This window comes from Ranitomeya variabilis, chromosome 4 (assembly GCF_051348905.1).
Source record: "Ranitomeya variabilis isolate aRanVar5 chromosome 4, aRanVar5.hap1, whole genome shotgun sequence".
In the NCBI taxonomy this organism is placed as follows: Eukaryota; Metazoa; Chordata; class Amphibia; order Anura; family Dendrobatidae; genus Ranitomeya; species Ranitomeya variabilis.
The window spans coordinates 134,015,357-134,040,339 of record NC_135235.1 but is presented as its reverse complement, the minus strand read 5'-3'; the positions used below and the strand labels follow the sequence as shown (position 1 = coordinate 134,040,339).

The window sequence follows — 24,983 nt, the reverse complement described above, 5'->3', positions numbered from 1 at the left end:
TAAATGGGACCCATAACCACGCTGTTGATATTCAACCTCTCATAATGTCTTTGACGCAGTGAGTGACAGTTCAGGAGTCCATTCTGGGGCTGGGGCGTGCTCAGCTGTCAGTGTTGTGGGTGACAGTCTAGCCACCCAATTAGAGCCTGGGCATGCCAGGTTTCCTTTGTCTGGATCTGCTACCTTCTTGGAATTCTGACTTCGGACCATGACCTGACTACGCCTCTGTCTTGCCCTTTCGTTTATTACGAAATCTCTTGGTATCAGACCAAGGAGCTCTCTACTATCCTGCCTCATGACTTTTCCATGAGTAGCTAGCACTACATGACAACTGGCTGCAATCAGATACAGGTAAGTATAGCTAAATAGCCAGGTAATAACCCCTGATGGGAGACGTCCAGAGGAAACTCAGCATGCATCAGCTCTGATTGGACGGCTGGACTGTGAAAACACTGACAGCTCAGTGCGCTACATCTTCAGATTGGACGGATGAGCTGTTAATTGCAATTCTGAGAGCTCAGCTCAACCCTGCCCCAGATTGAACCACTGAACTGTCACTCACTGCATCAAAGACACAATGAGTGGTGGAATCGTGACACACACCTTATATTTTTTCTTTGTTATTCCCCCTTGAAGGGTATGTCCAGCCTTAAGCTACAAATCTGCAGTCACTCTATGTGACTGCAGCTGCAGACATGTGAATCCTCGCATTGAGTGCACTGTGCGGTATGAGGATTCAATGGTGCCAGCGGGCGCGTGACTGCAAGTATGCGATTTGCATAAGTGAGGTCACATGCCAACTAGAATGCACAGCCTCCATCAATGCAAGTGCATTGAGCTAGACTGGAAACAGTCTAGTTGGATGTGGCCAGGAGTATGCATATCCTTTACTTGCAGTCACATGACTGGCAGCCTCCGGCACTGGGGAATCCTCACAGTGCGCAGTGTTTCCATGATGTAAGGATTCACTAGTCTGCAGTCACATAGAGTGACTGAAGACTTGTAGCTTAAGACCAGATAACCCCTTTAATATTTATGAATAAATAGATAACTGAGTGTAACCAATCGGGGGTTTATCCCCCCACAATCTGACACTAGCTTTGAAGTCTTTGAAAACCACTTTAAATTGGACTTGTTTGTTCCTATAAGAAATAAAACTGACGGCATATTTGAATCTTTTACGTTCCTGTGACTGCTGAAACTCCATCTCAAGAGATTATGCTCTGTGCACACACAAAGTCTACACTGAGGAGATCGAGGAGCCAAGCCACAAATAGTCAGAGGAAATGGTGGGGATATCCAGCTGTTTTTTTAATAAAAATGTTCAAACATTTTCTTAGTAGAATTGAATAAAACAGAACATTCCCAGTGTTATAGATATGTTACATATAAAAAATAAATGTGAGAGCATTTCCTATATGTTTCAGACTGAATTGTAGTCCTTATTAATAAAAAAAATTATCCAAAAATGTCTGGATATCCCTCCCTTGCTCCAATTCTTTCCATAATGATTGAACTTAGGCTCAAGTTCATGCCCCTTACACACTGTTGTCAATTTATTTATTAATAAGCATAAAAGGCATAGAAAGTAATGGCATGTATTGCAGGAAACAGAATACGGTATTTTCAATCTAACGTTTTAGTGGGAGCATGATAGATTCTCTTAACTAGCTGTGAAAAATGTAAAGGAATAGCAAAAAAGAGTTCTCCCTAGTTTCTAAAAGTAAAAAAAAATTTCTTTTTACAGGATTTTGACCTGTTAATTGTAACAATATCAGATGAAAATGATAATCGGCCAGTGTTTTCTAAAGGATCATATCAAGCCGAAATTATGGAGAATTCACCTGCAGGTAGTATAGAACAGTTTGCCATTGAACAAGTCACAACACACTACACACAGCTGCCTACCTAAAGTGTCATTTAATGTACGATATTGTTTTCTCGTCATGTATTCATACTATTGCTTTATGTCAATTATTAGATTATTTCCTGCTTATTTTAGTAACGATATATGCTTTATCGTAATTTTGATTTCAAATACTGACAGCTGGTGCACATCGATTCGCAAGGACCCCCTCCATCGGTCACGTCAGTAATCTATGGTCACTTTCATAGGAGCCTTAAGAATCACTTCTTAAGTGATGGCAACTCTTCTTTTGATTATCCGATGCATCACCCCACAACGATGATGTTGCAACAGGCAACAAAGGAAGATCTGCAGATAGCATCATGAAAGAAGTGATTCTTAGGACTCCTGTCCATCGACCATAGATAACTGATGTGGCCGATGAACCAGGTTCTGAGAATCGATTTACACAAACTCTGCTTATTGTGTTATATCAGCAAAATGAAATTCCATCAAATGCTTCACTTTAGCAGGTCAGCAGAATGCACACCAGGAAAAACATGAAACCGGGATGTTCTGGAATTGTTTTGATGACAAGATTAGATTCTGTGGCATGTGTTAAATTCTATATAAAATACTAGAAGCATATAAATATTAAGTTTGGCTTCCTGACCTATTCACACGATCTAAGGATTCAGATATTGCTCTGTTTAGCTAGAGATGCAAAAAGAAAATAAGAAGATACAGCGATCCTAAAAAGATGAACGGCACAATACTTGATATTGAATACGAAATTCTCCACTAACAAAGGGACTAACATTATTTCTCCTACAGGATTTTAAGACTTTGAGGGTTGATTCAGTCTGCTAGGGCTTCAACAGCCTGAGTCATCGCTACATGTCACTGGGTCGCATCATGTAATTGTCATTCATAATTAATGTTTGTCGCAAGTCATGTGAGATGTGACCTGTTGGTAACGTGGGTTGGATTGTGATGTCGCATTCTGCAGGATCTTAATAGGAAATCCATTTTCAAGATGCTGATTCTTATATTTCATCTAGGAACAACCATCAGTGTCCTCAATGGGCCTATTTTAGCTTTAGATAATGACATAGGACCTAATGCTGTCGTGTTATATCGACTTCTGGGGCTTCAAATGGATTTATTTACCATGAACAACAGCACAGGTAACAGGCTCATTTCTCCTTCACCAATTAAACAAATTTGTGTTAACACTTTTTTATGATTGAATATTTGTCTTAAAGGATCCAATTTTAAAAACTCTAACTGTATAAGGGAATTTTGAGAATTGGGAATGGGGTCCTTAATCTCCTGTTTCTATCTCCTCACTGCTATTAGGATTGATATAAGTGTAAGCAGGTTCGGAAATGTAGTAATGCAGGGATTGCAGAACAATGCCGTATAACAATACTATTTAATTTTGAGCAAAAGGATGAAACTGATCTCTCAGGGAGTTAATAAACATTAAACAAGAATCAAGGGGGTTAAAGAGTTAATGCGACAGTCTAATATTTAAACGGCACTTATCGTAGTCTTCTCTGATCCTCATCCACATACAGTCTGATGGGAGTTGGAATACCGACAACGACCAGCGTAGTGTTCTCAGGTGAACCCTAAACAAAATCACAGTCCAGCTTCTGGCGGCAACGGGCAGTCACCAGTTTTGCCCGCTGAGCCCTTAGTCCATAAATCTGTGCAGCTGAAGTGGGGATCGCTACATGAGTCTCTGTCCAACACGGGTGCTGCTGCGCGTCTATCAGAAATGAGGAAATGCACCACGGTTTCCTGCACCTGGCCCCCGCTCCTCCACGTGAGCACTGTACTCTGCTTAGCTGGGCGCATGGCGCTCTGCACACCCACTGTCTCACCGGAGCGTTCATGCAAGTTCTGCTGGGGCCCGTCTCCATACTGCCTCTGTAACTGCGGAGCATGCCGCACACCTTCCTCTGCTCTCACCGCCAGCAGGAAACTGAACTTTCTTTCCCGCGCTTCCTGTACACTGCCCGACTTAGCCACACCCCTTTTCCCAGGTCATGGGACCTGTCCGGTCCCCCATTCTTTCCCTCCGGCAACGCTGGACGCAGCCTCGACAGTTCCGGACCCGGCATGATGCAGGTACCCGCAGTCCAGTCTTCCTCCTTACATAAGCAGCATGGTAATGCATGACCACTGCATTTATGTCTATGAACCAGACCTTTACCCATCAGTCCTATAAGCACTCGGTAGCCCTTTATCTCATCCACTTGTTTAACCCCTTTCTGACCTCGGCGGGATAGTACATCTGAGGTCAGAACCCCAATTTTGATGCGGGCTCTGGCGGTGAGCCCTCATCAAAGCCGGGACATGTCAGCTGTTTCGTACAGCTGACATGTGCCCACAATAGCGGCTGGTGGAATCGCGATCCACCCACTGCTATTAACTAGTTAAATGCCTGTGTCGAATGCTGACAGTGGCATTTAACTAGCGCTTAGGCCATCGGGCCGGAAATGAGCATATCGCTGACCCCCGTCATGTGATCGGGGGTCAGCGATGCGTCGGCATGACAACCAGAGGTTTATTGAAGACCTCTATGATTGTTGATGATGGATTGCTGTGAGCGCCACCCTGTGGTCGGCCCTCATAGCAATCCAGTAATTCAGCTACATAGGAGCGATCTGAGCATCGCTCCTATGTAGCAGAGCCAATCGAGTTGTGCCAGCTTCTAGCCTCCCATGGAGGCTATTGAAGCATGGCAAAAGTAAAAAAAAAGTTTGAAAAAACATGAACAATAAAAAAAATAACAGTTTAAATCACTCCCCTTTAGCCCATCTAATATATAAAGCTGAATGTGTCTATGTATGTGTGTATGTGTGTATGTGTGTATGTTCGGATGTCCGGGATTGGCATCTGAACCGTCGCAGCTACAGCCACAAAATTTTGCACAGTCACACGTCTGGACCCCGAGAGCGTCATAGGCTATATTGTGAGGTGAAATTTTAACCCCGCGCTTTCCAATTCACCAAATAATTTTGCCCCTATCTACATAATGGGGAAAAAGTGAAAGGAAAAGTGTTGGAGGCGTCGCAGCTACAGGCACAAAATTTTGCACAGTCACACGTCTGGACCCCGAGAGCGTCGAAGCTATGTTGTGAGGTGAAATTTTAACCCCGCGCTTTCCAATTCACCAAACAATTTTGCCCCTATCTACATAATGGGGAAAAAGTGAAAGGAAAAGTGTTGGAGGCGTCGCAGCTACAGCCACAAAATTTTGCACAGTCACACGTCTGGACCCCGAGAGCATCTTAGGCTATATTGTGAGGTGAAATTTTAACCCCGCGCTTTCCAATTCACCAAACAATTTTGCCCCTATCTACATAATGGGGAAAAAGTGAAAGGAAAAGTGTTGGAGGCGTCGCAGCTACAGGCACAAAATTTTGCACAGTCACACGTCTGGACCCCGAGAGCGTCAAAGCTATGTTGTGAGGTGAAATTTTAACCCCGCGCTTTCCAATTCACCAAACAATTTTGCCCCTATCTACATAATGGGGAAAAAATGAAAGGAAAAGTGTTGGAGGCAAATTAACAGCTGCCAGATGTGAACAAGGGGGACTTAAAGAATGAGAGCGATGGCGCCAAAGAGTATATACTGTACAGTTGCTAAGGTGGGGCCCCGACATGGGATAATCACCACACCACCAAGGGGATATGAACACACACACAAAATGCGCCACACACTACCACGTGCTCGAACACATATACCACCCTCAGCGCACATTTCACCACACATACACCAACCTCGCCACATAAAAGTCGAAACACAAAAGTCGCCGCTCAAAACTCGCCACGCGCAAAACTCTCCACATGCAAAACTCTCCACACGTGCAAAACTCACCTCATGGAAAACTCGCCACACGCAAAACTTGCACACGCTGAAAAATTGCCACATGCACAAAAGTTGCAACACATGCAAAAGTTGCCTCACACAAAACTTGCACATGCTCAAAAGGCACCACACATAAAACTCGCCACGCGCAAAACTCGCCATGCGCAAAACTTGCTGCACACAACTTGCTACACTAACCTGTCACATGCAACTCGACAAACAAAAAGTTGCTACACGCATGTCGCCACACAAAACTCATCTCACAAAAGTCGCTACATGCATGTCACCACAGGCAACTCAACACACACAACTTGACACACGAAACTCGCCCTAAAACACACACAAGTCTGGTATTATCCTTCAAAAATAAAAATCTGATTAATAAGCAGACAAACTACAAGAGCAACAAATGTATCATATAGGAATCCGGCAGCTGTCAGTCACATGACCAGTCTATTATGTGTATGTGTGAGCTAATATATACTGCCAGGGGGTGGGCTTACTGTTGGCTGGGGATTTATCAGGCTGCCAATTTAGCTTACAAATACTGAGGTAAAAATACTGAGAAAATAACATGTGAACGAGGTCTAATACAGGAGGAGATGACATACAGATATATACTATATACAGGAGGAGATGACACACAGGTATATACTATTTACAGGGGAGATGACACACAGGTATATACTATATGCAGGAGGAGATGACACACAGATATATACTATATACAGGAGAGATGACACACAGGTATATACTATATAGAGGAGGAGATGACATACAGGTACATACTACATACAGCAGGAGATGACATACAGGTATATACTATATACAGAAGGAGATGACACACAGGTATATACTATATACAGGAGCAGATTACCTACAGGTATATAGTACATACATGAGGAGATGACATACAGGTATATGCTATGTTTAGGAAGAGATGACATACAGGTATATACTATGTATAGGAGGAGATGACATACAGGTATATACTATATACACGAGGAGATGACACACAGATATATACTTGTTGTGAAATTGGATTCTGGGCTCCCCCGGTGGCCACTTGTGGAATTGTACTTGTGTGCATCATCCCCTCTGTTCACCTGCTCCTATCAGGATGTGGGAGTCGCTATATAACCTTGCTCCTCTGTCAGTTTCATGCCGGTCAACAATGTAATCAGTAGCCTTTCTGTGCATGTTCCTGCTACTAGACAACTCCCAGCTAAGTTGGACTTTTGTCCTTGTGTGTTTTTGCATTTTGTTCCTGTTCACAGCTGCTGTTTCGTTACTGTGTCTGGAAAGCTCTTGTGAACGGAAATTGCCACTCTGGTGTTATGAGTTAATGCTAGAGTCTTAAAGTAATTTCTGGATGGTGTTTTGATAGGGTTTTCTGCTGACCATGAAAGTGCCCTTTCTGTCTTCATGCTATCTAGTAAGCGGACCTCGATTTTGCTAAACCTATTTTCATACTACGTTTGTCATTTCATCTTAAATCACCGCCAATATATGTGGGGGCCTCTGTCTGCCTTTTGGGAAAATTTCTCTAGAGGTGAGCCAGGACTGTCTTTTCCTCTGCTAGGATTAGGTAGTTCTCCGGCTGGCGCTGGGCATCTAGGGATAAAAAAACGTAGGCATGCTACCCGGCCACTTCTAGTTGTGCGGCAGGTTTAGTTCATGGTCAGTATAGTTTCCATCTTCCAAGAGCTAGTTCTCATATATGCTGGGCTATGTTCTCTCGCCATTGAGAATCATGACAGTTTGACCGGCCCAAAAAAGGGTTAAATTACTGGCTGAGAAAGGAGAGAAAAAAGAAGTCTGCTACAATTTTTTTTTTTTTTTCCCTCTAGTTCTGAGTGTGCTCTTAATTGAATCACTTGCTAGTCTGCCTATACTGCAGCCTTCCTCTCTTCCTCTCCTTCTAATCCTTGAATGGCTCTGTGTTCACCTGTTTCAAATGGATCTTCAGAGTGTAGCTACAGGTTTGAATAATCTCGCCACAAAGGTACAAAATTTGCAAGATTTTGTTGTTCATGCACCTATGTCTGAGCCTAGAATTCCTTTGCCTGAATTTTTCTCGGGGAATAGATCTCACTTTCAAAATTTTAAAAATAATTGCAAATTGTTTTTGTCCCTGAAGTCTCGCTCTGCCGGAGACCCTGCACAGCAGGTCAGGATTGTAATTTCCTTGCTCCGGGGCGACCCTCAAGACTGGGCTTTTGCATTGGCACCAGGGGATCCTGCGTTGCTCAATGTGGATGCGTTTTTTATGGCCTTGGGGTTGCTTTATGAGGAACCTCATTTAGAGCTTCAGGCGGAAAAGGCCTTGATGTCCTTGTCTCAGGGGCAAGATGAAGCTGAAATATACTGCCAAAAATTCCGCAAATGGTCTGTGCTTACTCAGTGGAATGAGTGCGCCCTGGCGGCGATTTTCAGAGAAGGTCTCTCTGATGCCATTAAGGATGTTATGGTGGGGTTCCCTGTGCCTGCGAGTCTGAATGAGTCCATGACGATGGCTATTCAGATTGATAGGCGTCTGCGGGAGCGCAAACCTGTGCACCATTTGGCGGTGTCTACTGAGAAAACGCCAGAAAATATGCAATGTGATAGAATTCTGTCCAGAAGCGAGCGGCAGAATTTTAGACGAAAAAATGGGTTGTGCTTCTATTGTGGTGATTCAACTCATGTTATATCAGCATGCTTTAAGCGTACTAAGAAGCCTGACAAGTCTGTTTCAATTAGCACTTTACAGTCTAAGTTTATTCTATCTGTGACCCTGATTTGTTCTTTGTCATCTATTACCGCGGACGCCTATGTCGACTCTGGCGCTGCTTTGAGTCTTATGGATTGGTCCTTTGCCAAACGCTGTGGGTATGATTTGGAGCCATTGGAGGCTCCGATACCTCTGAAAGGGATTGACTCCACCCCATTGGCTAGTAATAAACCACAATACTGGACACAAGTGACTATGCGTGTTAATCCGGATCACCAGGAGGTTATTCGCTTTCTGGTGCTGTATAATCTACATGATGTTTTGGTGCTGGGATTGCCATGGCTGCAATCTCATAACCCAGTCCTCGACTGGAGAGCTATGTCTGTGTTAAGCTGGGGATGTAAAGGAACTCATGGGGACGTACCTTTGGTTTCCATTTCATCATCTATTCCCTCTGAGATTCCTGAATTCTTGTCTGACTTTCGTGACGTTTTTGAAGAACCCAAGGTTGGTTCACTACCTCCGCACCGGGAGTGCGATTGTGCCATAGACTTGATCCCGGGTAGTAAATACCCTAAGGGTCGTTTATTTAATCTGTCTGTGCCTGAACACGCTGCTATGCGAGAATATATAAAGGAGTCCTTGGAAAAGGGACATATTCGTCCTTCGTCATCTCCCTTAGGAGCCGGTTTTTTCTTTGTGTCTAAGAAAGACGGCTCTTTGAGGCCGTGTATTGATTATCGACTTTTGAATAAAATCACGGTTAAATATCAATATCCGTTACCACTGCTTACTGATTTGTTTGCTCGTATAAAGGGGGCCAAGTGGTTCTCTAAGATTGATCTCCGTGGGGCGTATAATTTGGTGCGAATCAAGCAGGGGGATGAGTGGAAAACCGCATTTAATACGCCCGAGGGCCATTTTGAGTATTTGGTGATGCCTTTTGGTCTTTCAAATGCCCCTTCAGTCTTCCAGTCCTTTATGCATGACATTTTCCGCGATTATTTGGATAAATTTATGATTGTGTATCTGGATGATATTCTGATTTTTTCGGATGACTGGGACTCTCATGTCCAGCAGGTCAGGAGGGTTTTTCAGGTTTTGCGGTCTAATTCCTTGTGTGTGAAGGGTTCTAAGTGTGTTTTTGGGGTTCAGAAGATTTCCTTCTTGGGATACATTTTTCCCCCTCTTCCATCGAGATGGATCCTGTCAAGGTTCAGGCTATTGGTGATTGGACGCAACCCTCTTCTCTTAAGAGTCTTCAGAAATTTTTGGGCTTTGCTAACTTTTATCGTCGATTTATTGCTGGTTTTTCTGATGTTGTAAAACCATTGACTGATTTGACTAAGAAGGGTGCTGATGTTGCTGATTGGTCCCCTGATGCTGTGGAGGCCTTTCGGGAGCTCAAGCGCCGCTTTTCTTCCGCCCCAGTGTTGCGTCAGCCTGATGTTGCTCTTCCTTTTCAGGTTGAGGTCGACGCTTCTGAAATCGGAGCTGGGGCGGTGTTGTCGCAGAGAAGTTCCGACTGCTCCGTGATGAGACCTTGTGCTTTTTTTTCCCGTAAATTTTCGCCCGCCGAGCGGAATTATGATATTGGGAATCGGGAGCTTTTGGCCATGAAGTGGGCTTTTGAGGAGTGGCGTCACTGGCTTGAGGGGGCCAGACATCAGGTGGTGGTATTGACTGACCACAAAAATTTAATTTACCTTGAGTCTGCCAGGCGCCTGAATCCTAGACAAGCGCGCTGGTCGTTGTTTTTCTCTCGGTTTAATTTTGTGGTGTCTTACCTACCGGGTTCTAAGAATGTTAAGGCGGATGCCCTTTCTAGGAGTTTTGAGCCTGACTCCCCTGGTAATTCTGAGCCCACAGGTATCCTTAAAGATGGAGTGATATTGTCTGCCGTTTCTCCAGACCTGCGGCGGTCCTTGCAGGAGTTTCAGGCGGATAGACCTGATCGTTGCCCACCTGGTAGACTGTTTGTTCCTGATGATTGGACCAGTAGAGTCATCTCTGAGGTTCATTCTTCTGCGTTGGCAGGTCATCCTGGAATCTTTGGTACCAGGGATTTGGTGGCAAGGTCCTTCTGGTGGCCTTCCCTGTCACGAGATGTGCGAGGCTTTGTGCAGTCTTGTGACGTTTGTGCTCGGGCCAAGCCTTGTTGTTCTCGGGCTAGTGGATTGTTGTTACCCTTGCCTATCCCGAAGAGGCCTTGGACGCACATTTCGATGGATTTTATTTCGGATCTGCCTGTTTCTCAGAAGATGTCTGTCATCTGGGTGGTGTGTGACCGTTTCTCTAAGATGGTCCATCTGGTTCCCTTGCCTAAGTTGCCTTCTTCTTCCGAGTTGGTTCCTCTGTTTTTTCAAAATGTTGTTCGTTTGCATGGTATTCCGGAGAATATCGTTTCTGACAGAGGGACCCAATTCGTGTCTAGATTTTGGCGGGCATTCTGTGCTAGGATGGGCATAGATTTGTCTTTTTCGTCTGCTTTCCATCCTCAGACTAATGGCCAGACCGAGCGGACTAATCAGACCTTGGAGACATATTTGAGGTGTTTTGTGTCTGCGGATCAGGATGATTGGGTTGCTTTTTTGCCTTTGGCGGAGTTCGCCCTCAATAATCGGGCCAGCTCTGCCACCTTGGTGTCCCCGTTTTTCTGTAATTCGGGGTTTCATCCTCGATTTTCCTCCGGTCAAGTGGAATCTTCGGATTGTCCTGGAGTGGATGCTGTGGTGGAGAGGTTGCATCAGATTTGGGGGCAGGTGGTGGACAATTTGAAGTTGTCCCAGGAGAAGACTCAGCTTTTTGCCAACCGCCGTCGTCGTGTTGGTCCTCGGCTTTGTGTTGGGGACTTGGTGTGGTTGTCTTCTCGTTTTGTCCCTATGAGGGTTTCTTCTCCTAAGTTTAAGCCTCGGTTCATCGGCCCGTACAAGATATTGGAGATTCTTAACCCTGTGTCCTTCCGTTTGGACCTCCCTGCATCCTTTTCGATTCATAATGTTTTTCATCGGTCATTGTTGCGCAGGTATGAGGTACCAGCTGTGCCTTCCGTTGAGCCTCCTGCTCCGGTGTTGGTTGAGGGTGAGTTGGAGTACGTTGTGGAAAAGATCTTGGACTCTCGTGTTTCCAGACGGAAACTCCAGTATCTGGTCAAATGGAAGGGATACGGTCAGGAGGATAATTCTTGGGTCACTGCCTCTGATGTTCATGCCTCCGATCTTGTCCGTGCCTTTCATAGGGCTCATCCTGATCGCCCTGGTGGTTCTGGTGAGGGTTCGGTGCCCCCTCCTTGAGGGGGGGGTACTGTTGTGAAATTGGATTCTGGGCTCCCCCGGTGGCCACTTGTGGAATTTAACTTGTGTGCATCATCCCCTCTGTTCACCTGCTCCTATCAGGATGTGGGAGTCGCTATATAACCTTGCTCCTCTGTCAGTTTCATGCCGGTCAACAATGTAATCAGTAGCCTTTCTGTGCATGTTCCTGCTACTAGACAACTCCCAGCTAAGTTGGACTTTTGTCCTTGTGTGTTTTTGCATTTTGTTCCTGTTCACAGCTGCTGTTTCGTTATTGTGTCTGGAAAGCTCTTGTGAGCGGAAATTGCCACTCTGGTGTTATGAGTTAATGCTAGAGTCTTAAAGTAATTTCTGGATGGTGTTTTGATAGGGTTTTCTGCTGACCATGAAAGTGCCCTTTCTGTCTTCATGCTATCTAGTAAGCGGACCTCGATTTTGCTAAACCTATTTTCATACTACGTTTGTCATTTCATCTTAAATCACCGCCAATATATGTGGGGGCCTCTGTCTGCCTTTTGGGAAAATTTCTCTAGAGGTGAGCCAGGACTGTCTTTTCCTCTGCTAGGATTAGGTAGTTCTCCGGCTGGCGCTGGGCATCTAGGGATAAAAAAACGTAGGCATGCTACCCGGCCACTTCTAGTTGTGCGGCAGGTTTAGTTCATGGTCAGTATAGTTTCCATCTTCCAAGAGCTAGTTCTCATATATGCTGGGCTATGTTCTCTCGCCATTGAGAATCATGACATATACTATATATAGGTGAGATGACACACAGGTATATACTATATACAGGAGGAGATTATATACAGGTATATACTATATATAGGAGGAGATGACATACAGGTATATACTATATACAGGGGAGATGACACACAGCAGGTATATACTATATACAGGGGAGATGACATACAGGTATATACTATATACAGGAGATGACATACAGGTGTATACTATATATAAGGAAGATGACAAACATGTATATACTGAGGTGAAAATGAGAGGTGTGAGGTGAATATGAAAAGGTGTGAGTGCAAAATGAGAGGAGTGAGGGAAAATAGTGGAGTGATCGGAAAATGACACATGTGAGGTCGAAATGACAAGTGTTAGGGGGGAATGAGAGGAGTGAGGGGGAAAATAAGAGGAGTGAGGGGGAAAATGAGAGGTGTGAGGGGGAAAATGAAAGATGTGATGGGGAAAATGAGAGGCGTGATGGGAAAATAAGAGAAGTGAGGTGCTATAACTAACCACGGATATTTACTATGCCCAGGCAACACCGGGCTCTTCAGCTAGCTTAGATTTACAATCTCCATGCTTTTCTCATGGTCAACTTTATGTGGCCTGTTCAAGAGTTGGAACAGCCAAAAATCTGTTTGTCTTTGCACCTGAAGGAAAAACTAAGAATGTCGTTTATCAAAAGGCTCTCGAATAAGTAGTAGAAGATTACTTCACATTACTTGGCCAATTTAGTTAAATCTGTATGGAATATCTCTGGTGTTGAAATATATGTTGTAAAATGCTTCTATTAGCTTAGTTTTTGCCTTTTAATAATTACACTTCTATCTATTTGTTTTGTGTTTTTTTTGTGCAGAATAAATTTTTGTTAACACATTCTATTTTGCTAACAGCAGTTATTACCCCGGGCGAAGCCGGGTAGTACAGCTAGTTCAAAATAAAACAATAAAAAAAAATAAAAAAAATCAAACCTACTCATATTTGGTATTGCCGCTTTCAGAATCGCCTGATCTATCAATAAAAACAAGGATTAACCTGATCGCTAAACAGCGTAGTGAGGAAAAAATTAGAAACGCCAGAATTATGTTTTTTTGGTCGCCGCGACATTGCATTAAAAAGCAATAATGGGCGATCAAAAGAACGTATCTGCACCAATATGGTATCATTAAAAACATCAGCTCGGCATGCAAAAAAATATGCCCTCACCCAACCCCAGATCACGAAAAATGGAGACGCTACGGGTATCAGAATTATTTTTTTTTAGCAAAGTTTGGATTTTTTTTTTCCACTTAGATAAAAAATAACCTAGACATGTTTGGTGTCTATGAACTCAATGACCTGGAGAATCAAAATAGCAGGTCAGTTTTAGCATTTAGTGAACCTAGCAAAAAAGCCAAACAAAAAACAAAAGTGGGATATCACTTTTTTTGCAACTTCACCGCACTTCGAAGTTGTTTCCCATTTTCTAATACAAGACATGGTAAAACCAGTGATGTCGTTCAAAAGTACAACGTGTCCCGCAAAAAAATCAGCCTCACATGCCCATATTGACAGAAAAATAAAAAAGTTATGGCTCTGGGAAGGAGGGGAGTGAAAAAACGAAAACGCAAAACCGAAAAAAGCTGGGGTCATGAAGGGGTTAAAGTCATGGATTATTTGACTAATAAAAGATGAATATTTTAGAAAACAAGAATTGTTAATGATAAGTATGAATTGTTCTGCTAATTAAATATTAATATGCAATTTATATACAATATAACTCTAGTGAATAAATATACTGTTTGGGGATTCATTTTCTTGTAGGTATTGTTGCCGTAAGGTCGGGAAGAATTATTGACAGAGAAGCGTACTCTATCCCCATCCTAAATCTTACCCTGGTGGCAGAAGATATTGGCAGTCTGAACAACACAGCTGCTCTTATTTTATCAATATTAGATGCCAATGACAACAGGCCTATCTTTAGTACACAAACTGTTAATGTGCATCTCCGGGAAAATAGTCCTGCAGGTGAGTGGCTTAATATAATAATTCTATAGCAGTTTCTTCAACTAAAGCATAAAAATTATATAATAGAGGTCTACTGAGTTAATTGCCCTAAGCCCTAAGTTTGGGGGCCTTTCACACAGAGAGAATGGTATGATGTGAGTTGAATTTTGTTCTAAAGGTGGTTAACAAAGAAGTCTTTCCCATTGAAAACAGATTTAGCCATGGCTGTGGTCAGGAAAGAAAGATATTGATCAAATGAGCTTTTTTCCAACAGTTATCTTACTTCTATGCTTCCATGCTCAACTCAACCCTATATTGGAATTTAATTGGAGCCCCATATAAGTGTCCAGTATATGATGGGCCTATATAATGCTACAGTATATGATGGGACTCATATAATGCTACAGTATATGATGGGCCTATATAATGCTACAGTATATGATGGGACTCATATAATGCTACAGTATATGATGGGCCCCATATAATGCTCGAGTATATGATGGGCCCCATATATTGCTCCATATATAATGGGCCCCATATTATGCTCCAGTATATGCTGGGCCCCATATAATGCTCCTGTATATGCTGGGCCCCATATAATGCTCCAGTATATGCTGGGCCCCATATAATGCTGCAGTATATGCTGGGCCCCATATGATGCTCCAGTATATGCTGGGCCCCATATGATGCTCCAGTATATGCTGGGCCTCATATAATGCTCCAGTATATGCTGGGCCCCATATAAGTGTCCAGTATATGATGGGGCCATATAATGCTACAGTATATGATGGGCCCATATAATGCTACAGTATATGATGGGCCTCATATAATGCTACAGTGTATGATGGGCCCCATATAATGCTCCAGTATATGATGGGCCCATATAATGCTACAGTATATGATGGGCACAATGTAATGCTCCAAACATTTGAAAAAAAATGAAATACTCACCTCTCCTCACTGGCCCCTGCTCTGCTCTGGACTTCTCAGCGTCGTCGTCTTCCAGCTCTCTGCACCATGACTTTTCAGGCAGAGGGCACACACTAGTCACATCATTGCACCCTCTAACATAAAACATCACACAGTCAGGACACGCGGAAGACGCTGCAGCAGAGGAGCAGGGAGAGGTAAGTCTTGAAATTACCGAGGCTCTGAGCAAGCGGGGGGCACACTCGCGGGCGCTGGCACAAGGCCCCCATAGCTCGCCATTGTCCCCAACCATATGGTTATTCTATACCTCACACAATTAAATGAAATGTATTATCCCCTCTATGACAGTTTTCTGGCATTAAATGTAGAAACATTTAGCAAAAGTTTTTGCCCTTTTGCACTGACCTGACAATTTTTTCTAAAAGTAGAAGGTATTAGAAAAGGGGATGAGGACAAATGTATTATTATCTACAACAGAAAACTGGTGTAGATTACCTCAGAAATGTATGGCATCTGGAAACTGGTGTAGATTACCTCAGAAATGTACGGCATCTGGAAACTGGTGTAGATTACCTCAGAAATGTATGGCATCTGGAAACTGGCGTAGATTACCTCAGAAATGTATGGCATCTGGAAACTGGCGTAGATTACCTCAGAAATGTACGGCATCTGGAAAGTGGTGTAGATTACCTCAGAAATGTACGGCATCTGGAAACTGGTGTAGATTACCTCAGAAATGTACGGCATCTGGAAACTGGCGTAGATTACCTCAGAAATGTATGGCATCTGGAAACTGGCGTAGATTACCTCAGAAATGTATGGCATCTGGAAACTGGCGTAGATTACCTTAGAAATGTATGGCATCTGGAAACTGGTGTAGATTACCTCAGAAATGTATGGCATCTGGAAACTGGTGTAGATTACCTCAGAAATGTATGGCATCTGGAAACTGGTGTAGATTACCTCAGAAATGTATGGCATCTGGAAACTGGTGTAGATTACCTCAGAAATGTATGGCATCTGGAAACTGGTGTAGATTACCTCAGAAATGTATGGCATCTGGAAACTGGTGTAGATTACCTCAGAAATTTATGGCATCTGGAAACTGGTGTAGATTACCTCAGAAATGTATGGCATCTGGAAACTGGTGTAGATTACCTCAGAAATGTATGGCATCTGGAAACTGGCGTAGATTACCTCAGAAATGTATGGCATCTGGAAACTGGTGTAGATTACCTCAGAAATGTATGGCATCTGGAAACTGGTGTAGATTACCTCAGAAATGTATGGCATCTGGAAACTGGTGTAGATTACCTCAGAAATGTATGGCATCTGGAAACTGGTGTAGATTACCTCAGAAATGTATGGCATCTGGAAACTGGTGTAGATTACCTCAGAAATGTATGGCATCTGGAAACTGGTGTAAATTACTTTTCTGTTTCATATTATGATAATTTTTTTAAACGGAGGGTGCTCCCTCACTTTATGTATCTACTGTAAGTTTTGATGCACACTGTGCTTGTACCATTAGCCAACAGTATACATCTTGGGCTTTTTCCAAAATGCTGGAACAAGCCCATAGCATTCATTCACCAGACGGAGGCCAAAAGTTTTTTTTTTCTGCCTCCATCTGGCTGGTACTCACCAGAATACTGTTTATTAACTGTATAGGAAAGTGCAGAATACTTCATTATTTTTTTATTGCAGCGCTTTAGTGGTGCAACTAATCTTCGTTCCCTGCCCCATGTAATATATTTACCAGCCATCATCTTCATCTGTTCTCAATGCCACTCCTTTCATTTTTTTGCAGGTTGTAACCTGCCAGATCACTCCAGTGTTTGCTGGAGCTATCTGGAAGTCACTACTCAATGTAAGTCAATGAGAGCCAGAAGGAGGTCAGAACGAGGCCTCGTAGACTTACATTGAGAACTTTTGACCTTTACCTTTGACTTCTAGTCAATCAGAATTTGCTGTCACAAGATAGTGGTGCGAGACCAGAGTGGCATTGATAAAAGGTGAAGACAGCAGCTGGAGAGTCCAGTGCTGAAATTAAAGAAATTGCTGGCGTGGTGCTTTAATGAAGCAGTCTTTCCATTGACTTTAATGTGGAAAGCTTCATGTAAGAGTATTATCAGTGCAATTAGATTTTCCAGATCTGTTAAAACTGAAAAGCAACAGTATAATTTCAAAAATCTAATTTAGAATTTAGATTGTAGAGATGATGAGCAGATCCAAAATGCAGCAAATCAAATTTGAGTTGAATTTCCTGAAATTCACATTTCCTCTCACTCACATCTTCTCTCCCCTGTTCACCATCCGAAGACATATGGACTACTTGAGATTTTCCGGGAGAATTGAACCTGGTGAATTTGAATTTCTAAACGTTCAGTCATTTCTATTAGGTAGTGATGCCTCTCTCAGCATATACTAGAAATAACAAAATGTGAAAGAGGTTATGTATTTCTAAACAGACATGATCTCTCTCCCAAAGGCAATGGCACACCTTTCCATGTGTCGTTGCTATCATGATCATTAAGGACTGTTTAATTCAATAGAGCAGTAGTACCAGACACAACTCATGGACCAGTGTGGTGTGGTTTCTCGAAAAAAGCTGACATGGTTTTCTAATTGTGTGCAGACAAAGGAAAGGCAAAACAAACAGTTCTAAGAAAAGATGTTCTGTAATTGTTGACTTTTTTCAACTAAGGGTACCGTCACACAGTGAAATTTCCATCGCTGCGACGGCACGATTCGTGACGTCGCAGCGTCGTATGAATATCGCTCCAGCGTCGTAGACTGCGGTCACACTTTGCAATCACGGCGCTGGAGCGATGCCGAAGTCCCCGGGTAACCAGGGTAAACATCGGGTTACTAAGCGCAGGGCCGCGCTTAGTAACCCGATGTTTACCCTGGTTACCAGCATTAACGTAAAAAAAACAAACAGTACATACTCACATTCCGGTGTCTGTCCCCGGCGTTCTGCTTCTCTCCACTGTGTAAGCGCCATAGCCGGAAAGCAGAGCGGTGACGTCACCGCTGTGCTCGCTTTCCGGCCGGCAGGCGCTCACAGTGCAGAGAAGCTGAGACGCCGGAGGACTGACACCGGAATGTAAGTATGTACTGTTTGTTTTTTTACGTTTACGCTTGTAACCAGGGTAAACATCGGGTTACTAAGCGCGGCCCTGCGCTTAGTTACCCGATGTTTACCCTGGTTACAAGCGAACACATTGCTGGATCGCTGTCACACACAACGATCCAGCGATGTCAGCGGGTGATCAAGCGACGAAAGAAAGTTCCAAACGATGTGCTACGACGTACGATTCTCAGCAGGGTCCCTGATCGCTGCTGCGTGTCAGACACTGCGATATCGTAACGATATCGCTAGAACGTCACGAATCGTACCGTCGTAGCGATGGAAATTTCACTGTGTGACGGTACCCTAAACATCGCACCAGACTGTTCCCTCTTTTTTGATAAAACAGATGTATCAGGAACAGGTCTTCTCTAACCTTCAATTTATAGTAATCCTAACCAAAATGTATTTACATATGTGCATCCTAAGTTGGAAAGATAAAACATGAGCAGAAAGAACTTTATCTGATTAAAAAATATTTCCTCCAGGTTTTTCTGTTGTGCAGGTGACAGCCACGGATGCAGACAGTGGACCAAACCAACAGCTAAGCTACAGAATTGAAAGTGGTGCTCAAGATAGGTTTCTTATTGATGCCATCACGGGTGTCATACGTGTTGCCAATGTGACTGTGGATAGAGAAGAAAAGGATTCCTATAGGCTGATGGTTGTGGCCGCAGACCACGGTACCACTCCTTTGTCTGGAAGCACCACAGTAATTATCCTGATTGATGATGTGAATGACTGCCCGCCAGAATTCATTAATCCAGTTCAAACTGTGAGTGTCTTAGAGTCTGTTGGCCTGGGAACAATCATAGCCGAGGTTACAGCCATCGACCGAGACCTCAACCCTCGCCTGCAGTATTACATTATTGAAATTTTGGCCACCGATGACACCAATGCAGTTGTGCCAAATCAGCAGGCTGCTTTCACTATTAACTTCAACACAGGTATTTTCTTATTCCATTTTGTGTTTTGAAGACATTTTTGCTGATAATTCTGAATTGACAACCATTCCACTATTTTCTGCATGCATTACCCTTTCTTGCCTATCTCCCACTTGCTTTCCTGATCTCCTTACTAGTCTTTACCTCGCTCTATTAACAATTCTCAGCTCTCTTGTTTTCTGTTAATTTTTAAGTATCGTGATACTAACTAAATAAATCTTTTCTTTTTCCTTTCTTTTCTCTTTCTGGCTCACAATCCTGAAGGTTTGATCTGTATCTCTGTGAAAGCCTTCCCTGTCTGACTCATTCGTTGTCCTCCTCCATCATCATCATCATCACCATGATAACTGTTCACTAATCCAATCTCATACTCATTGCTGGCAAGGATGGTATCTTCGTCATCTTAAAGGGCAAGTGTCCCTTTATTGGTTGTTAAGCCTATGCAGACTGAACTTGAGGGTCACTGTATATTTTTTATGAATAAGTAAATATTAATGTGTGAGATTTAAGGAAATCTGAAGACAAGTAACAAAAGAATATTGCGTATTAAGTACATTATAAAGTCAATGATTACAAATGGCTGTTTATCTTATACAGGACAGTATAATATTTATTGTACCATTGTTTGTGACATATCTGTTTCTTTCCTTTCTAGGAGCAGTTTTGGTAAATTCTCCTTTAGACAGAGAACTAGTGGCTGCATATGACATTACTATCTCTGTTTATGATAATGCAAGTGAGGTGGTTGATCGATCAGTCAGTGTCCCAAATGGTAAGTATTCTTTACTGTATTTAAATCTTGTTATTTGAACTTTTAGTGCCTTAAAAAAGTATTCATCCCCCTGAACTTTTTCACATATTTTTCATGTTACATCCACAAACTTAAATGTATTTTATTGGGATTTTATGTGATATAACACCACAAAGTGGCAAGTATTTGTGATATGTAAAGGAAATGATACATAATTTTCTAAATATTTTAAAGTTTAAATCTGAAAATTGTGACATGAATGTGTATTCAGCCCCCTGTGGTCTCATACCCCTAAATAGAATACTGAGTGACCAATTTCCTCCGGAAGTCACATAATTAGTAAATTGAGTCCCACTGTGTGTAATGTAATTTCACTATAAAGGCCCCGGCACACATAGCGATTTACCAACGATCACGACCAGCGATACGACCTGGCCGTGATCGTTGGTAAGTCGCTGTGTGGTCGCTGGGGAGCTGTCACACAGACAGCTCTCTCCAGCGACCAACGATCAGGGGAACGACTTCGGCATCGTTGAAACTGTCTTCAACGATGCCGAAGTCCCCCTGCAGCACCCGGGTAACCAGGGTAAACATCGGGTTACTAAGCGCAGGGCCGCGCTTAGTAACCCGATGTTTACCCTGGTTACCAAAAAAAACAAACAGTACATACTCACCATCTGACGTCCGTCAGGTCCCTTGCCGTCTGCTTCCTGCTCTGACTGAGTGCCGCCGTACAGTGAGAGCAGAGCGCAGCGGTGACGTCACTGCTGTGCTGCGCTCTCACTGTACGGCCGGATCTCAGAGCAGGAAGCGGACGGCAAGGGACCTGACAGACATCAGATGGTGAGTATGTACTGTTTGTTTTTTTTGGTAACCAGGGTAAACATCAGGTTACTAAGCGCGGCCCTGCGCTTAGTAACCCAATGTTTACCCTGGTTACCAGTGAAGACATCGCTGGATCGGTGTCACACACACCGATTCAGCGATGTCAGCGGGACCTCAACGACCAAAAAAAGGTCCAGGCCATTCCGACACGACCAGCGATCTCACAGCAGGGGCCTGATCGCTGGTACGTGTCACACATAGCGAGATCGCTACTGAGGTCGCTGTTGCGTCACAAAACTTGTGACTCAGCAGCGATCTCGCTAGCGATCTTGCTATGTGAGACGGGGCCTTAACAACAGCTGTTCTTTGAAGGCCTCAGAGGTTTGTTTGAGAACATTAGGAAACACACAATATCATGTAAACAAAAGAACACACCAGACAGGTCAGGGATAAAGTTGTGGAGAAGAGTAAAGCAGGGTTAGATGATAAAAAGAAAATAGAGCAATCTATGAACTGCTCATGTAGCGCTGTTCAAGGCATCATCCTAAAATGGAGGTAGTATGACCCAACTGCAAACCTACCAAGACATTGCCATTGAGCGAAGCTGAAATCCATGTCCACCTGTAGGGAAATTTTCCTTCAGCAGTGATAGGTAGGCTGGTCAGAGTTGCTGGGAAAATGGATAGAGCTAATTACAAGGTAATCCTTGAGGAAAACCTGCTAGAGACTGCAAAAGGCTTGAGACTGTGGCATTGGTTCACTTTCCAGTAGGACAAGAACCCGAAACATACTGCCAGAGCAATAATAGAGTTGAGGATCTGTGGCAAGACTTGAAAATTGCTGTTCAGACGCTCTTCATCCAATCTCACTGAGTTAGATATAGAATGGGCAAAAATTTCAGCCTCTAAATGTGCAAAGCTGGTAGAGACACACCCTAAAAGTCATGTAGCAGTAATTACAGCAAAGGATGGTCCTACAAAGTATTGACTCGGGGGCTGAATACAAATGCACATCACAATTTTCAGATTTTTACTTTTCAAATATTTAGAAAAGTATGTATCATTTCCTTTACACTTCACAAATACTTTTTACGTTGTGTAGGTATCTATATATATATAATTGTGTAAGGGGTACTTCCTTCTGTCTGTCTGTCTTTCTGTCTGCAACTTCTGTCACGGAAATCCCGCGTTGCTGATTGGTCTCGCCAGCTGCCTGTCATGGCTGTCGTGACCAATCAGTGACGGGTACAGTCCGATTAGTCCCTCCCTACTCCCCTGCAGTCAGTGCCTGGCGCCCGCATACTCCCCTCCAGTCACCGCTCACACAGGGTTAATGCCAGTGGTAACGGACCGCGTTATGCCGCGGGTAATGCACTCCCTTAATGCTGCTATTAACCCTGTGTGTCCCCAACTCTTTACTATTGATGCTGCATATGCAGCATCAATAGTAAAAAGATCTCGTGTTGCAAATAATAATAATTAAAAAAAAATAGGTTATTCTCACCTTCCGATGTCGCACGCTGTCCTCGGCAGTGCAAGCGGCAGGTTCCGGTACCAAGGATGCTATGCGAGAAGGACCTGCCATGACGTTACAGCATGTGACCGTGATGTCATCACAGGTCCTGCACTCATACCAACCCTGGGACCGGAAGCTGCCGCGTGCACCGCACACAGGCGCCAGGACTTCAAGGGGCCTTCGGAAGGTGAGTATATGTTTATTTTTTATTTTAAGTCTTTTTTAACCATGCATATAGTGCCGACATTGCTATATACTACGTGGGCTGTGTTACATACTGCGTGGGCTCTGTTATATACTACATCTCTGTGCTATATACTATGTAGCTGGGCAATATACAACGTGACTGTCCAATATACTACGTGGCTGTGCAATATACTACGCGCTGTGTGTTATATACTACTTAGCTGTGCGATATACTATGTGGCTGTGTCGGTTCTGTTATATACTACGTCGACTGTGCAATATACTACGTGGCTCTGTTATGTACTTTGTGGCTTTGCAATATACTACGTAGCTATGCAATATACTACATGCCTCTACAATATACTACGTGGCTGTGCAATATACTATGTGGCTCTGCTATATACTATGTCGCTGACCAATATAATACATAGCTGTGCAATACACTACGTAGCTGTGCAATACACTACGTGACTGTGTTATATACTACGTGGCTGTGCAATATACTACGTGCCTGTGCAATATACTACATGGCTCTACAATATACTATGTGACTCTGCTATATACTACGTGGCTGACCAATATACTACATACCTATGCAAACCACTACGTGGCTATGTTATATACTACGTGGCTGTGTTATATACTACGTGGCTGTGTTATATACTATGTAGCTCTGCTATATACTACGTGGCTGACCAATATACTACATACCTATGCAAACCACCACGTGGCTATGTTATATACTACGTGGCTGTGTTATATACTACGTGGCTGTGTTATATACTATGTAGCTCTGCTATATACTACGCACGCTATGTTACATACTACGTAGCTCTGTTATATACTACGTAGCTATGTTATATACTACATCGGTTGTGTTATATACTACGTCACTGTGAAATATAGTACGTAGCCTGCGCTGCTATACACTACCTACATATTCTAGAATACCTGATACGTTAGAATCAGGCCACCATCTAGTATAACATAAAATTCTAATACAATTGATATAAGTTTGTGGGTGTAACATGTAAAAATGTGGAAAGCTCACGGGGTGTCAATACTTTTTCAAGGCACTGTAGTTGAAATGCTCAGTTTTGGTTACCTCAAATCTGAAATTATAATTTACGTCAGGACTAAACAAAAGAAAATATCACTTTTTAATCCATCATAATATACCATAGACCATGGCTTTAGAGACTTCTTGAGACCTAAATGAAGTGTTAGATATAAAAGATAAAAGGTAGTCTTGAATGGACATTCTCTCAAGTCTAGTTGGCAATGTCAAGCTTATAGTATTCTATCTCTCATTCACAGCCAAACTAACAGTCAACATTCTGGATGTCAATGACAACACTCCTAGATTTCGCCCCTTCGGAGTTACCGTTTTTTCTCAGAGGATAATTGAAGGTGCTACCCCAGGAACCACACTACTCTCAGTGTCTGCTGTTGATCCAGATAAAGGACTCAATGGTCTGATTACATATTCACTTCATAACCTTGTACCAGCAGGATACGTCCAACTCGAAGATAATATGGCAGGTATAAGAATACAAAGTCAACTTCCCAAGCCATTTCCCGCCATCTTACTTTATTACATTTATGATGTAGAAAACCTAGAGTATTAAACACATAAGAATCCTGTGTATTATTTTTTACATAACAGGAAAGATTATCGCAAACCGTACTGTTGACTATGAGCAGGTGCAGTGGTTAAATTTTACTGTTCGGGCCTCAGATAATGGTTCTCCTCGTAGATCTGCTGAGATTCCAGTTCACCTTGAGATTGTGGATATCAATGACAACAATCCTATCTTCAGCCAATCGTCCTATCAGGTAAATAGCGACTGCATTATGGAATATTTGTACGTTGGATTTGGAGCAGTAGTATTACATGAGACCTCATTTTTTACTCCTTTTTTCTCTCTGCTGCCTGAGATAGCAGCACTTCATAGTAACTTTACATGTATATATTTAAAGTGGTCTGCCACCAGATTTCACAATCACAGTCTCTGTACATTACTAAAAAGATCTTGTAGACCTGATGAAGTTGGTGTACTTACTTTAAAGAAAATCACTTTCTGAACAGTTTTCATGCCTGAATTTGAAATCAATATATGGACTCAAATGCTCATTTTAATACAGCAAAGACATTGTGAAAACAATATACAGCCATTCTGACATCAATTGAATAATGCATGCAGGGTTTATTGTACAATCTGGTGGCAGAACAAATGTCATACCATTTT

General features: G+C 42.9%; 1 protein-coding gene across 2 annotated transcripts in view; it reads left to right on the top strand.

Moving 5' to 3' along the window:
- The window catches only part of CDH23 (cadherin related 23), a 1,745,895-nt gene that overhangs the window by 1,638,941 nt on the left and 81,971 nt on the right, over window positions 1–24,983 (top strand). The window contains exons 43-47 of one of the 2 annotated variants that reach the window (XM_077259280.1): window positions 1,748–1,850; window positions 2,908–3,033; window positions 14,268–14,471; window positions 19,002–19,460; window positions 19,722–19,826. In XM_077259280.1, the coding sequence (XP_077115395.1) occupies window positions 1,748–1,850; window positions 2,908–3,033; window positions 14,268–14,471; window positions 19,002–19,460; window positions 19,722–19,759 (930 nt within the window). In that variant the 3' untranslated portion in view covers window positions 19,760–19,826. Of the gene's footprint in view, window positions 1–1,747; window positions 1,851–2,907; window positions 3,034–14,267; window positions 14,472–19,001; window positions 19,461–19,721; window positions 19,827–20,112; window positions 20,230–24,051; window positions 24,277–24,400; window positions 24,571–24,983 lie in introns of those variants that run through there. The other variant, XM_077259281.1, reaches the window with a different exon arrangement.